Source organism: Pezoporus flaviventris, unplaced genomic scaffold (assembly GCF_033815535.1).
Source record: "Pezoporus flaviventris isolate CSIRO_AGI_PZ_B2104156 unplaced genomic scaffold, CSIRO_AGI_Pfla_v1 ptg000063l, whole genome shotgun sequence".
Lineage (NCBI taxonomy): Eukaryota > Metazoa > Chordata > Aves > Psittaciformes > Psittacidae > Pezoporus > Pezoporus flaviventris.
Genome location: NW_026892611.1, coordinates 4,164,792 through 4,179,668, shown reverse-complemented (window position 1 = coordinate 4,179,668; position 14,877 = coordinate 4,164,792). Strand labels below are relative to the sequence as shown.

The following is a 14,877-nucleotide window of genomic DNA, read 5'->3' as shown; positions in this document are numbered from 1 at the left end:
CACCCAAGTGTTGAGTATTGATGCATCAAACACAATAGGATGCTTCTTACTTCTCTGCAATGATGAGGACTGAAACAGAGAGATGGAGAAGAGCACCAACCTTTGTGGGGCTGTTAGTGCTGCCCTTCCATTTTCTGTGCAGCATGACAGACGTGCCTCTGGACTATGCTGACCAAAACAGTCGGATGCATTTATTCATGCAGTGAAGCCATTGCTTCAGGTACCATCATTCCTCCTCCATGCATGGGCAATGAGGGCTAAGTGAGCCACTGAGACTTTCATCCTTGAACACAGGCCTCCTGTCTCAGAGGAGGAGCAGCCTGGTGGCGGGCATATGTAAAACCTTAGCTGGGGAGATTAAATTCGCATGTCTCTGAGCAAGGTTTTGCTCTCCAGGGCCCTCTTCTGAGTGGCTTTTGCTCTGTGAGGATCAAAGAATTCATCCAATTTCTCATTCAAGCTGTAAGCCAAGCCTGATACACATCAGCTTCATTATATAATATTAGATGATTCAGGTTGTAAATGGCTTGTAATGCCAGCGGAGACATGAAAGTTCCCTTGTGCAGCAGCAGAGGCCGTGTGGCGTTATCAAGCATTCTGCTCAGACAGTGTTCATGTAGGCATGGCCCTGCCACAAATCAATAGCTGTCAACTGAATGCTGAGATGGAGGAGAAGTCATGGGGTTTGAGACTATGTATGTGAGGGAAGGGAAGAGAGGATTTCCAGTCTTGCACAAACTTGGTTTGTACTTAGTTTTAGCTGCTTTCCATGGCACAGTGATTGGGGTTTAGGATTAAAAAAACAACTCTGGAAATATACCTGTTGGTCATGGGCTTTGATTTGCCCTTTCCAGTTCTCTTCTTGCCAATGGAGTCAAGGACTAGACTGTAGATTTGCCTTTGTCTCATGTCCATATAGACCTGGAGCAGCTTCCTGTGGTTGGTGGTTCTCCAGGTTAAATAAAATTGTGCCATGATTAGGTTTTTAAGGAAAACAAATCAGAACTGTTGGGAAAAATGCTTCCTGACCTTCTCTCTCCCAAGGGCTATATGGCTGTGGGGAGCTGCTAATGCCACCTTATTTTTTCCTCTCTTGTTTCAGAAAGTTTGCACCAAGTGTGGAATAGAAACCTTTGGAGCCCAGAAACGTCCTCTTTGGTTGTGCAAGATCTGCAGTGAACAAAGAGAGGTAAAATACAACTGTGGAGAGATGGGGCTCAGCAGCATGCACCTACCTGCCTCAGGTCTGTGCTGAGCATGCATTGGCTCTTCCCTGCGCCTAGGTGCTTGGAGGGAAGCTTGGGATTGGTTTTGGGAGGCTCAATGAACACACACAATGGTGAAAACTTTGGTTTATTGAGGGAGTAGAGGGAAAAAAATCCCCCAGAATCCCCTGCAGCCTGTACAGCTTTGTGGGATTTTTTTGGTCATAAAGAGACTGTTACCTTTTGCCATGCTCTTTCCTTCCCAGCTTTGTGGCAAATAAACTTGGCTAGCGCTGGTTCTTCAATACAGCTGGAGAGATGTAGAGGATAAGTGCAATATTTGTCCCTCTAAAAATAACCAGGATTGCAGTTTATAAGTCTGTTTCCTCCCTGCCTGCAAAATCCCATAACTTGACAGTGTGTGAGACTTCTAATGCAGGTCTTTAAATTTTTATATCCTTCATCTTTGACTTTACACAGCAAAAAGCAATGGCCTGCCTCAATTTTTGTCTGCCAGCCAGCATCCACCAACATCAGGGCTTGCTGCTCTACAGTGAAGTCGGTGAATTTGTTCTGTGATTACAGAAGGATTTTCACTTGTTCCCATCAATTTCTTTCAGACTTTTGCTTGTGGTCCTTGAACATCAATCTAGTGCAGCTATTTCTGACCACTGCAACCAACCGTGAAACCTGGATACTCTGCTACATCCATTTTTGAAGTGTAGTGAGAGCATTTGTGCAGGTGTTTTGCTAAATTTTTTTTGCTGCTAGTTGTGGAAACTTGGCTTTGCTTAAGTTTTACATCAGAGGGGACTGTTTGTGCGGGAGCACTTGCAAAATTCATGTTCAGCTAAGACGAGGGGTACACGGATGCTGCCAGTCCTCAGCTTTTGAGCAGCAGGGTGGGTAGGGCAGGCAGAGAGCATTCCAGCTCCTTGGACATTGCTAATAACTGGATACACTGAATCTCCCAGATGTAGGTCCCGAAATGGAGAGCGAGGCAAGTAAAGATATTTTCTGTGTTCTGCAGAGAGATGGGTATGGGACTGAAATTGTCTTTATTTCTGTTATTCTGTTCTTTCTATAATTCTTTTTTTTCCTCATCTCATGCTGTATAATTGTTTGGGGTTTTTTTGTGTTTCTTATAAAAATGATGAGGAGCTGTGGTCACTGGACAGAGAAGAATATTAACCTGTCCAATAAGTGTTAGATTGGCCAGTGTGTGAGGGTAGGGTAACCTTCAGAGCTCGCGCTCTCTCTGAAACCAGAGATAAAGCCAGAGTGCTTTCCTAATGAAAATGGATGGACCTTTCCTTCTTAGACTAACTAAAAAATAGCCTCATCTTGCTTCCCAACCCTAAGCTTCATCTTTATCTTTTGATTCTATTTAAGGTCAGTTCATGTCTGTCTTCTTTCTTGCTTGCGGTGATTCTGGTGCCCTGATAAGGGGAAGTTTGGAAGGGTAACAGTGTGGACATGCAGACAGGCATGCATACATTCCCTCTGTCTTCCCATATGCTCTGCTTTTAATTTGGGAGAGGGCAGGGAAGCATTGGGAGTTAGAGGAAGCCTCGAGGCATGTCATCCAGGGCAAGAAAGTTGAGGCAATGTCAGAATAAATGCCTGGCAAGTGGTTTGATCAAGTCTTCCCTAAGTGTGTGAGGAGGAGATGAGGCTCTTGGGCCTCAAACTGATGACTGGTGCAGTCCCTGAAACTAGTTCTGGTGTCATGGTATTACAAGGCATGCATTAAATTACCAGTTTTTTTTTCAGGGCTTGTGTTCACAACCAGTTCCTTATTGCTGTCTGTTCCTGTGATTTGGATCTGTCTTGTATTGCCATCTGCTATGGACCAACCCCATTTGGCCATGCTCTTTGCTGAAGGTTATATTTGCTGTCAATGAGTGCAGATGGTTGTCTGTTTTTTGGGATCAGATGCTCTCATTTCTGTCTAACCTTTGAATCCCTTGCATGGTGAGTAGGTGTCGGACCTGTCTTATTTCCTGGCATCCAGGCAGGGAGCTTCAGGAACACACTGAAGCACTTTGTGTTGTGTGATGCAGTAACATGTCAAAATCACCCTTCTTCTCTCCCCTTCTCAATGCACAGCTTGTCTGAGCAAGGTTGTCCTTTAGTCCATGCCAGCAAAATACATGCTTAAACTAGGCTTGTCGCAGGCCACAGAGCTCTGGCAACACCTCCCCACTTGTCAGGCCCCTGAAGTGGGCCAGCTCAGGTGGGTGAGTGTTTGATGCTGATTCGGAGTGCCTCCCCCAGCAGGTGTGATGAGATGTGGTGTTTCCAAGCTGGGTGATTCCACCCACATCAGCGCTTTGATCGCTGTCTAATTTTCTGAACCACTGTTCAAGCTATTTGAGTATGGTATTTATGAAGCTCTCGATTCTGTTAGCAAGAGACTGTCAGGCATTGAAATGAGAAAGAGGTCATTTGGAAACCTGGGTGGACTAAATGATGTTGGCTAGAGTTAATGAGTGTCATCTGGCTGGGACAAGAGCCTAGGACTGTAATTGTTCCCTTTAGTCTCTGCCATGCACTGAGTGAGCACGTGAGTCTTGTGGCCCACCAGGATCTCAAGCAAGCATGGTGGGGTTGGACACTGTAGTTAACAGCTGTGGTATGTGGTGGTGTTCATACATGCTAAAACTTTCATCCCTCCATCTTCCTTGTTGTTATTTATCCCTGTAGACTTGATTTAAGCTAGTTTAGCAGTAAGTTTAGTGATACGTGTTAGTTCTCTCCCCCTTTTGCTGTGTGGACAGAATCTCCTGGCTTCAGTAACGCTTTAATCATCTGTCTGCTGGGTCAAAATGAAGACCAAAGTAACAAGCTATTGTTTACATCAGTTTTCAGTTGGAGTTGAATGCTTGGTGACCATAGATCCCTTTGGGAATCCCAGCCTCAGCCATTCAGAAGTGTTCTTTGCTGCTTTCTGCTTCCTTGAAAACCTCCGCTGGGAAAGGCTGTGCTGCATAGCAATGAGGAACAAGTTGCTCTGACACTGTCTTATTTCTGGAGAGTGGAGGCGATTGATGGATTCTGTCTGCTGCTTGTATCCCAATCATGCAGAAGCAAAACAGTGTGTTGGGCAGCACTTGAGCTTCTGAAGTGTGATGTGTATGATCAGGGTAAGGGTCTCCAAGGTGCCAGGGAGGTGCTGGGGACGAAAGTACTGTGTTCTGACATGGCTGGGACCTGAAAGAGCCTGGATGTTCTTACTGACAAAGAGAACATCCCCAAAGACCGGCAGACACCCTGCATCATAAGTGCCTCTCTTCCTGAAATAAGATAGACCTCACCTGCTTTAGGCCAGAACTGGCTTTTTGGACATATCGCTTGTCCTAGCTGTTTGTAGAGGTATCTGTTGAAAAAAACCTTTTTGTTGTTCCAGGATTCTGTGGACATTTGACTTTGCAATTTAATTCCACGTCTGAGGGCAGTGCAATTAAAGCAGATGCAGATTCTGGTTTATTGTTCCTGCCAGCAAGGGTAGAAGCAAACTCAATCAAGATCACATTCACTTTTGAGGGCAAGAATCGCCCTTCTTCCCTCCTCCATGTGTTGCATTGCCTTTCTTGGCTTTGCATCTTGCATTCACTTTCTGGAGAGTGAATGTGGAGGACTGATCCTCCCTGGGGCAGTCCTGTCTCTGTATGCATATGAAGTCCCATGGCATGATTAGAAAACCTGTTCCATGGCTGCAGCAAACACTGGCCACAGGTTCGCAGTGAGGCTCTTCGCTAGCTTGGCAGTGAATCAGTGATGCACCCATGGAATGAGAACGCAGGGCAGAAAGGGACCAAGCCCTCCAGCAGAACCGGCTTATTGCAGCAGCTGTCAGAGGAGCAAAACCTGCCTGGTGGGAGCTGTGGTGGGCATATATACAGCTGGAATGATTCCCTGCTGCCAGCCCTCGGGCAGAGCATGTGAGCTTGGTAACAGCTTGGGCAGCGATGCCCATGTTGAATTAGTTGCATGTGGCTGAAGTCTGCCCATCACCTGGCCTGAAGGGGACATGGGTCCTGCTGTGTTTTGTCAAATCCCTCCTCAGCTGTTTAACTCTGCACAGCCTTGTTTTGACTGATACCACCAGGTTCTGCAAAGCACCTTCCTGAGTTACCATTTTATATATATATATATTTTACATCCATAATTAGCGATGCTATCATCATAATTAAAATACTCTTGGAAGCATTTATGCACATTTACATTTGAATTGGCACATCAAAATTGTAGTGATAATGAAAACAGCTTTAGTAGGGTGGGGGGAGATAGTTATTTTTTAAACCCCATCAAATATGAAAGGGAGTGTCAGTTATCAGGGACCTGTTAAAGTTTTAATTTGTCCCCTTTGCTTCACTTTCCCTTTAATTTCTTCTCTTCCTCTAAATGGCATTTTCATGGCTGGCTGCATTTTTTGGTTTATCACAATAAACCATGCAGAGGAAGAAGATTACTGCACTGGAGCAAGGGAGTTGCCTCCTTCCCCTCTTGCCCCCAGCACTTCCCTTTTCACATATGCACTCATACAGTTTTGAACATTAGCAACCAGCATAGTCTGGGGTTATTGCAGCCTGATATGATGATTTCTTGGCAAAATACCATCCTGATGGAAGGGGAGTGTTTATTTTGGGTGACTCTGGATTGAATCGAAGTGATGTGCACCTGTTTGCAATTCAAAGAACTCATCAATAGCCTGCCATATTATTTTGGGGGTGGTAGAAACTGGTTAGACTCAAAATAGTGTCCTCTAGAATAGAGCCACAGGAAAAAAAGAGGCCTGATTGAGAGGGGAATGGTAAATCATGGAAGGCTGGCAGCCATTGCAGCATGAGAAACGTTGGGGTCAGGGGTGTGATAGATTTTGCTATTCCGGAAACAAAGCTCCGAATAGCAATTTCACTGCCTTTTAATTTTCTTCATCCTCAAGTGCTGAATGTGGGAGTTGACAACAGATTGCTGTAAATAATGTAATTGGAAATCTCTGTGTTATGGAAAAGCAGATGAATGCAAATAACGAAGCTGAAGAGCGTTTGCTCTTTCTCCCTGCCAGTGGTTTGCAGCGTGCCAGAGCCATGGTGGAGAGCTGGGACAAAGTGAGTGTGTGGGCATGTGCTGCGTGAGGGCAATGCCAACGAAGTCCTCCCAGGGTGGTTGCATTTGCAGGTGCCTTTCTCTTCAGTAAGCATTGTAGCCCATGGGAACCTGCTCCCCCGCCTTGCGGCTGCTGGGGGATTAAGCCAATAGTGCTGCTGTCAGCACGGGAAGCTAAAGGTAGCTGTTTTCCCCTCACGCAGCCCAGCCTGGGCTGCTGTGAAGGAACGGGGCTGCAGAATGAGAACAGCTACTGCGTGGCAAGCACTAGGTGGTAGAGCAAAATGTGGCTTTGCAGCAAAGATCCTTTCTAAGCATCTCTGTTTAGGGGGCTTGTGGCTTGGTAAAGTGAACTCAGTGGGGCTCCGAGCATTAGCTATGATTCCTTCAGCTGTGATCCTGTCCATCAGTAAGCCCTAATGTTTTCTATTCAGAAGTTTTGTGTTTTAGCACTGTTATGTTCAGAGAAGGAGAAAGAGGAGGGAGAAGTTTGAGCAGTAGCATGTGTTTCACCATGGCCCAGTAATTCTCTGTTACGTCCCATTTGCAGGCTGCACTTGAACGTGTTAGGTAAAAGTACACATCTGCTTCTCACCATCTCATTCTATAGCTAGAATGATGGCTTAACGCAGCTTTTAATACAAATGTTATCAGGGCTATAAAAGGCAGTGAGCTCTCTGGACTTGTCATGGCCATGGCTGTTAAATTGGTCTGAAGTAATAAAATAAAGCTACTATTGCTAAAGTAGCTCCTCTCCCATGTCCTCCCTCACTTTGCTTCAGGGTAGGTTAGATGTCAGAGGAAGCAGAAGGATAGGAGTGGATTTTGGCTGTCTTTGGCTGGGCAGTTTGAGCACAGTGGGCTTGGGGACAGCTGAGCCAGTGAGCCGTGGTGGGGCTGCTTTGTCCTAAGCCACACACTGGGCCACTACATTCTGATCTGGGATCATGCAGATACGCATCTTCCTTCCTTCAAGCACTTAGAGCAAGGGGTGATCAATGTTACTTAAATTTCAGTTGCTGCAGGAGGCTGGAAGGGGCTGTTTCTCTCTCTTGCTGATGAAGTTCCAGCTCTACCCAAACTCAGGCTGCCATGGGGGCTGGATTTTACCTTGTGTGTCAATGGGACAGGTGAGAGCAAAACTCTTTCCTCCTTGGAAAGCGCAAACTTCTTCTAATAAACATGGGTTTTATTGTTGAAGAGCTGTTATGGATTTATTAATTTAAAGTCAAGCAAGAACTTTGCTGTCGGGCCACTCTTGCAATCAATAAAACTGCCATCAATAGCAGTCAGCAGCATTGATCTGTTTTGATGCATGGATGCTGAAACTAACCTGTGTGCCCATGTGCAGAACAGAACGTGAGCTGCTGTCATTTTGGATGGGGCATGCTGCTAACCTGAGGGGATCAGAGGTGCTAAATTAAAACAGGGGAGAGCATCTTGCTGCAACGATTTTAGAGCTGATCTCAAAACAATTTCAGTACTGCTGTAATGAGACCAAACTGTCAAAAGCACCAATTTAAAGTGAATATGTATTGTAGACTCAACTTTATACTAGTATTACTAATTCAGAGCTGGGTGTATTGTATCATTAACTGTTTCTATAACTGGACTTGCTTTGGGGTAGTGAGGAACCTGGGGGTGACCAGCCTTTTCTTACAGCAATCCTTGCTGTGTCTGATTGGGTTTATGGTGTGCCTAAATTGTAGCTCGTCTGAAGATAATAGGTCTCTTCAGTGCTTCAAATTAAATTACAGATGTTGCAAGGTCTGTTTAGAAAATGGCTGTAAGGCTTGCTTCCTCCCTGGCAATTTGTGCAGGGAAGCTACGTGTGTCCCAGCTACCCAGTGTGTGGCAGGGGACAGATAACCTGCCCTCCTCAAGCTGTGGCACTCACTGGGGTGCAAACCCTTTGAGTGCAGCTGCTCCCAAGCCTTCTTGCCTCCCTGAAACAAGGGAGACCAGGGCTTACCCAGCCTACGGCTCCTGTGTATTGTTACCCAATTTACAGTACACTGAGCTCCATGTAGAGGTGTCTGTCCCAGATTTGAAAACCATATTCTGTTTCCTGACTCTTGGTTTTGTTGCAATAGCAGAACAAGATCCTCCAGCGTCCCTGTGCTGCGCTGACACGTGCTGTTGTACAAGCTATACCAAATACCGTGCAGTCCCTATGTGCTAGCAGAGAGGACAGGAAGAGCTGTGTCAGCTTGTGCCTTGACTGGCTGGGTCACTGTTTTGGCTCCTTGCATGTGGTGAAGGAGCTGGTAAAGTGTCCTGCCTGCCAAGGCCCTTTCTGTAGAAGAGCTTGCAGTTTTCTCCCCTTTGGGGAATTGGCTTCCCAGCTTTTTGCTTGAATGGCAGACTCACCATCCTTCTGGGCTGTTACCCATCAGGAAAATGTTAGTGTACCTGCAGGATGTTATCATCTCCTCATTTCTAGATTATGCTGTGGTGCACATGAGCATCTCTCTTTTACAGTAACTGATGTGTGTGCTAGGTCACAGCGACCCTGTACTGCTTCTGCTGGGTGCTCTTTTAAAATGCGTGCTACCAGGTTTCCCTCCTGCATTCAGATTGCTTTCACTTGGCTTTCAAGACCCCAAACATAGAGATTAATTTAGCTCTCTGGTGATGGCTCTGGACTAGGAACTGGGCAACCTGCTGAGCAATCTCCTGCTGTCAGTGAAATGGCGATGGTGGTGTCCTGCTTTTTGTGCCTGCATGAGAAGAACTTCTCATGAGTGCCAGGTGTTATCACTGCCCTCTGCTTTGATTAAGCCCTAAATGCAAATTGCAAACATATTGCTGTAATTAAGGACATCTGCATTTGCACCCAGTGCATCATGGTGATACCATATGCAAGATGCTTTGAAAACTTGGGACAGAAACACTGATGATCTCCTTCACTCTGAACAGAAGCGCAAGGTTTCTATCCCCCTGCATGAAATAGCAAATTATATTTTTACTACATTAACTTTTGCCCTGGTTGTCTCATTAGCTCATTATTAGACTGCTGGAAGGCACAAAAGAATAGGGTCTTAAAGGCCATTTTTCCTTGTCTAAGCTGCCATCCTTTTCCTTTTCTCTGGCTCACAGCAGGCTTTATATTAAATATACTTAATAGAGCTCCTTCATCATAAGCAGCATTAAAACTAAATTGGAGAGTAGAGGGCATTCTTACAGGAGATATTGCAGTTTAGTGCTCTCAGTCCGTTCCCTGCTACAGGTTCAGGTTATTTAGGTGGTATTTTTCTTCTTCTGGGGTTTTCAAGCCCACCCGTTAAATGATCTGGCTTGGCTTGAATTTCTCTGTGAAATGAACACCGAAGTTGTGCCATCCAGGGTACATGAGGCAGCATTTCTGCTGTCCTGGCATTGCTGCTTGTGTCCCTCAGCTGCTGCTGGTCTTTGACTCTCTTGAAAGTAAAGAGGGACCCAGCCCAGGAGGAGCGACTTGTGAGGACTTGCTGCCCTTCCATCCAGTGCAAGACTTGTTTTTCTTTAAGCAGACCATGTGCTTGGAGCTATTTGCACCCATGGCACATGCCTGCGTTCTCCAGGAAGCTTTTCTTTTTGTGCATTCCCAGTGGGAAAGCAACAGCTGCAGAATCTGAACTGCCTGGTTCTTGGTGCAAGCCAGGGAACTTCATCCTGATATCCTTGTAGTAAGTGTGGGAATATGTGTTTGACTCAAGCAGGGCATCAGAGAAAGAAGTAGTCTTGACCCAGAGAATGTAAGAAGTTCCACGGTTTGCGTGATCACCTTGAGGTCAAGCTAGCTCAGTGGGATTGGCTGGGCTGAATTTGGTGGGAAGGCTGTGCTCTCTTGCCGTAAAAACCCAGGCTTAAGGTGTTGTATCTCTGTCTCTACCAGGTTTGGAAGAGGTCTGGTGCGTGGTTCTACAAAGGGCTGCCCAAGTACATCACGCCTTTGAAGAGCAGCAGCAAATCCAGTGAGCAGCACTCACAGCCTTGGCAAAGTGAGCCAGCCATACCGGAGGCAGAGAGCATTGGGACCAGCCGATCCTTCACCTGGGCCAGGGGAAAAGGTTGGTTGTCTGCTTCATGCCCAGGAAGCAGGTGGGGAGAAAGACCTCCCTTCTACTGTGGCTAACAGGATTCAGCTAATAGGGAAGGCTATGCTGGAGATGAGGGATAGCCCAGAAGAGGTGGTGTGTTCCCTATGTGAGTGGTGTTGGGGTTTTTATGCTGTGGTGTATTTTTCAGGTGTCACTGTTATTGTAAGTGCACATTCGTGGCCCAGACTAGCCCCAGTCCTCCTGGACCCTCTTTCCTTCTGTTTACCCTTGCATTCCTCTGTTCCTTGCAGCCCCCACTGTTTTGCTGGGACTGCCAAGGGACAGATGAGCTGCAAAGCAGGTACCTCTCTGCAGTTGCAGCCCAAAGAGCTGCTCCTGCCAAAATAGACAGCGTGGTACCACCGATGGACATCGTTGTGCAGCCAAGTCTGACAAAAGGCTGGTTTTATTCCCTCTGTCCCTGGGGCTGCTTGCTCCTTGTTTCTGCTGCTCTAAAGAGCACCACTGGGCAGAAACCTCAGGTCACTTTGAGCTTTGTAATTTAGAAATTACACTGCTGGCATCTCCCTGGGGTCTTCCTGAGTTCTGGAGCAAGTGGGCAGAGATACTGTTCCACACCAGTGGGTAGGAGCAAGCTGATGCTGTCTGTGTCCTTTTGTGGCTGACTCCTCTGAGCAGGTGAGACTGGCAAAGGGTGAAGCTCCTTCTCCAGGCCTGCAGAGGTTTGCAGCACAGAGAGCTCAAGGGTGACTTGTTCTTTAAATGTGTCTCAGAGAAGCTGTTAATCAACAGCCCTGCGCAGGGCTGGGGCCAGAACACTGACAAGCCTGAACATTTATTAGCTTCAGCGCTCACATCCCTGTTCTTTGAGGTAGACCTTGATTGAAGTAGACTGTAGTGTCACATGTAGCATCTTGGATCGCTGCTGCGTCAAATCCCATTCACAGCACTGCCTCTTAGGTCTCTTTTCCCCCTTTCTTCCACCTGCCCATCCTGTCATTGCTTGTATGCCCACTCCACTGCTGTGCCTAGAGCCGACTGTGGGGAACAGCAGCTTGGCATTGAGGAGCTGAGTACTCGGGGACATTAGCACAACAGCGATGGATACTGCAGAATTAAAGCTACTGCCAGTCTGCTTTGATTTCTCTTCATTTTGTTTTGGTATGGATTAGCACAATTGTCTGGCCTCTTTCCCCTTCTGTCTTTTGATATCAGATCCCCTCAATACCAGCAGCATACATTCTTCTACATCAACATTACTGGGAGTGCAGTAGGGAGAAAATAACCTGTTAATAAAGGGGACTCAGGAGACGGGTTTACAAACCTTCTCTTTAGGCCCCTATGAGGAAAACACTCCCAACCTCACTGTAACTTTTGTAATTAAAGACAAATTAGATCAACAATACACGGTTGTGTTTTCCTCCAGGAGACGTTTGAAAAAAGAGAGTTGTCTTAGCAAATGAGCTGATTAATGAGGTGTTTTCTGTTCACATGATACACCAAACACTACGAGTCCAAGATGTTGAGCCCAGACCTGGTGTGCTTTTTAGTTCAGTTTTTTTAGCTGAGCTTTGTTCTGGGAGAAGGCCTCCCCCTAAATATTGGCAGGAGCAGAAAAGGAGCAGGTGGAGGACAGCAAAGTGGCCTTTGGTAAGCTTGGATGTGGGTGGTGAGCTTCCTTTCTCCTCGTGCTCTGATATTTGGCTGGCTGCTGTTTTACGGGTTGGATAATACTAATTTATGATATTATTTTCTGGTTGTTTCTTTCCTTGTTGCCCTTCTCTGTTAGGCCACCTGTCCTCTGGACAGCTTTAAGTGGGCATAGCGGGCTGCAATTCATCTCTGAAGCTGGGAGTTTGTACAGCTCACCCCTCCGTTTAAGTGTGTTTCACCTGCCAGTGCTGAGACTTTGTTGTTTGTCACCCAAAACCTCTGCAGTGTGCAGGGCAGATGCCTTCCTTCGTGGAGATGATATAGCTGTGATATTGCTAGCATGAATCTGCAACTGGGCCTGGGCTGAGTTTTAAGAGGACGTGGCTGACGAGACAGCCTGCTTTACCTCTGCCCGGCTGATAGCATCTGCCAGCTCCCACCTCGTACACCCTCATCTGAACATGTCCTTTCAGCACGGAGTGAAGCCCTGTTGCTTGTTTGGCAGGATGTTCTCAGGAACGAGCTCTGGCATCTCACATGCCTGCCTCTGGCAGGCAGCTCTCAGTAGGGTTTCTGTTATCCTGGCCAGCCGTGTCTAACTCCACCGCTCACTTCCTGAGGTGCTGAAGGAGCCATCTCTCAGCTCTTAAGGGATTCAAGTCAGGTAGGACCAGCACAGACACATCCATGCCCCGGCACAGCCTCTGGAATGCTTGGTAGAGAAGGGTGGCCTTTTGACATCCTCCATGGCAGGAGCTGCCTTTCAGCAGGGATGGGACAAACCTTAAGTGTCCCTTTTTCCCCCTTAAAAGGAAGGGCTCAGTGCCATACTCTGGGTACCAGCTACTCCTGCCACAGAAGGGTGGGAAGGCAGTGGGACTGAGGGACTGCAGGAATGTGCCTCTTGGAATAAAAGGCAAACCCACCAGGAAGAAGTTTTATTTTTACACACCCATTATTCCTCTGGTGCTCGATGATACTGGGATTTGCCATTGCCTTTAGTTTTTCAGTAATAAACAAGCAGTTGCCATGGGAACCCTGCTATTAGTTAAGGCACAAATGTATTGTCATGGGGAGAATAGCAGTAATATTTCTTGTGCTGGGGAACAGCTCTGCTCCATGTGGTGGAATGTGGGTGGGTTTCTGCACTGGGTCAGGCAGGATGAGGCCGTCAGGGGGTGGGAAGCAATAAGCAGCAGGGCTTCCCTTCTTCCGAACTCTAAGTTCTGCAGAAAAAAATGTAAAGCATCTGGGTGGAAAAAAGAGAAGTGTGATTCCTGAGCTCTTGCACTGTTTAGCATGAGGGCTGCCTGCTGCTCTGCTTGGTCTCTGGTGGTTTCTCCTGTTGCAATGTGCTCTAGTCCTGTTGCCAAGCAATGCAATGTGCTGGGCTCAGTGCTGTCGCTATCAGAGGCAGAGGAGCAGTGGCTGGGCAGGGGGATGTTGTAGGTTCTGTGTGCTGGAGTCTAAATCCTGAGTGATGGAGCAGAGAGGAGAGTGCTGGGATACATCAAGTACTTTGCAGGTCGTCGAGGGGATCATCCAACTTCTCTACAGCTTTGGGCAATGCCAAAGCTGCAAGCGTGCTGCTTCTAAAAGGGAGAGCAGTTGAGTTCAGTCCCCTCCTCCTGCTTGGAGATGGCCATGCAACTGTGATCCATGCTGGTCATGATCTAGTACAGAAACTGCGCTGAAAGAGACACTTGGTTTGTAACAAAACTCTTCATCTCCCAGCCATCTGGCTGCTGCCAGAGGGATTCAGGCTCTTGATGAGTGACCCATTCCCTGTGGGAATACTGCTTTTCTTGCAAGTTTTATCTGTGCATATTTTTTATGAGCTTTTTTTCAGTCAGCTGGATATTGAGGGATAAATCTGTTATGTTCTCTCAAACTACAGCTGTCCAATGACTCTTATTGATATATCAGCAACTGCTGGAACACCAGATTTATGACTTCTGGGCTCTGGAAAGTGCCAGCAGAAGGTCTGGGATCTTTGGGAGAAAAATTACCTTAAAGGGAATTATTGGTACAGTGGGTAAAATACACTCTTATTGGCAGTAGAGAAAACGAGAGCAGACAGGGCTGCTCCTGTGGTGCAAGTGCCTTTGTGTCATTAATATTTTCTTCCTCTTGTGCTGGTCCTCTCTGACCTGCTGAATGACAGAAAGGGAGGCACCTAAAGTCACCTCCACTGATTCACTGGGGCCTTCTCCAAATAAATCCTGATTTCCAGAATTTTTAAAGGATTCACGGAGGAAGAAGCTGTTGTAAGGGGATGGATTTTACGAATCCAGAAGGCCAGAAAAGGATCATGACCAAGCACAACAGGAGCGCATTTTCTGAGGGTATTGGGCAATGGAATGGTCAGAATGATTCTCACAGCTGAGATTTGGATTTTATAGCAGAAATATACATACTGGTTTGTCTGGTTTGTGTTATATCTCTTTTTTATTTATAGTATTTATATATAATTCCCCACCTCTCCCAGGGAGCTTTAGGGAAGTGGTGAACCTGTCTTTAAGATGGCAAGGCCCAAAGCCAAACCTTTGCTTTGAGGATGCTTAGCAAGAAATGAAGACACCCCCAGCTTGTACCAGGGCTTTGCTCTGTGCCTGGCTCAGCTCCACAGCCCCTTTCACTGCAGGTAAAAGGTCCCATTCCTGATGGTGCCAGCAGGGGAAGGCTGTGGGTGCAGGAGGAGCCGATTCCCTGGGAAGGCTGTGCAGGCAGTGAGGCAGCTTCCCAGCAGTACGGTGTGCGTGGGGAGCTGCCTGCCACAGCAACTTCAGTAACGCTTTGCAATAACTCTGGGAGCCAGCTTTAATATCCTCAGAGATGTTAACTCCAACAAAGTGCTATTTTAG

At 46.8% G+C, this 14,877-nt stretch overlaps 1 protein-coding gene across 8 annotated transcripts in view; it reads left to right on the top strand.

The window, feature by feature from the left end:
* Positions 1–14,877, top strand: part of RPH3AL (rabphilin 3A like (without C2 domains)) — a 44,390-nt gene that overhangs the window by 18,329 nt on the left and 11,184 nt on the right. For 6 of the 8 annotated variants that reach the window (XM_061470274.1, XM_061470268.1, XM_061470273.1 and 3 more), the window contains exons 5-6: positions 1,103–1,189; positions 10,195–10,369. In XM_061470274.1, coding sequence (XP_061326258.1) covers positions 1,103–1,189; positions 10,195–10,369 — 262 coding nt within the window. Of the gene's footprint in view, positions 1–1,102; positions 1,190–10,194; positions 10,370–14,177; positions 14,377–14,877 lie in introns of all 8 variants that reach the window. The other 2 variants (XR_009746392.1, XM_061470269.1) reach the window with 2 other exon arrangements.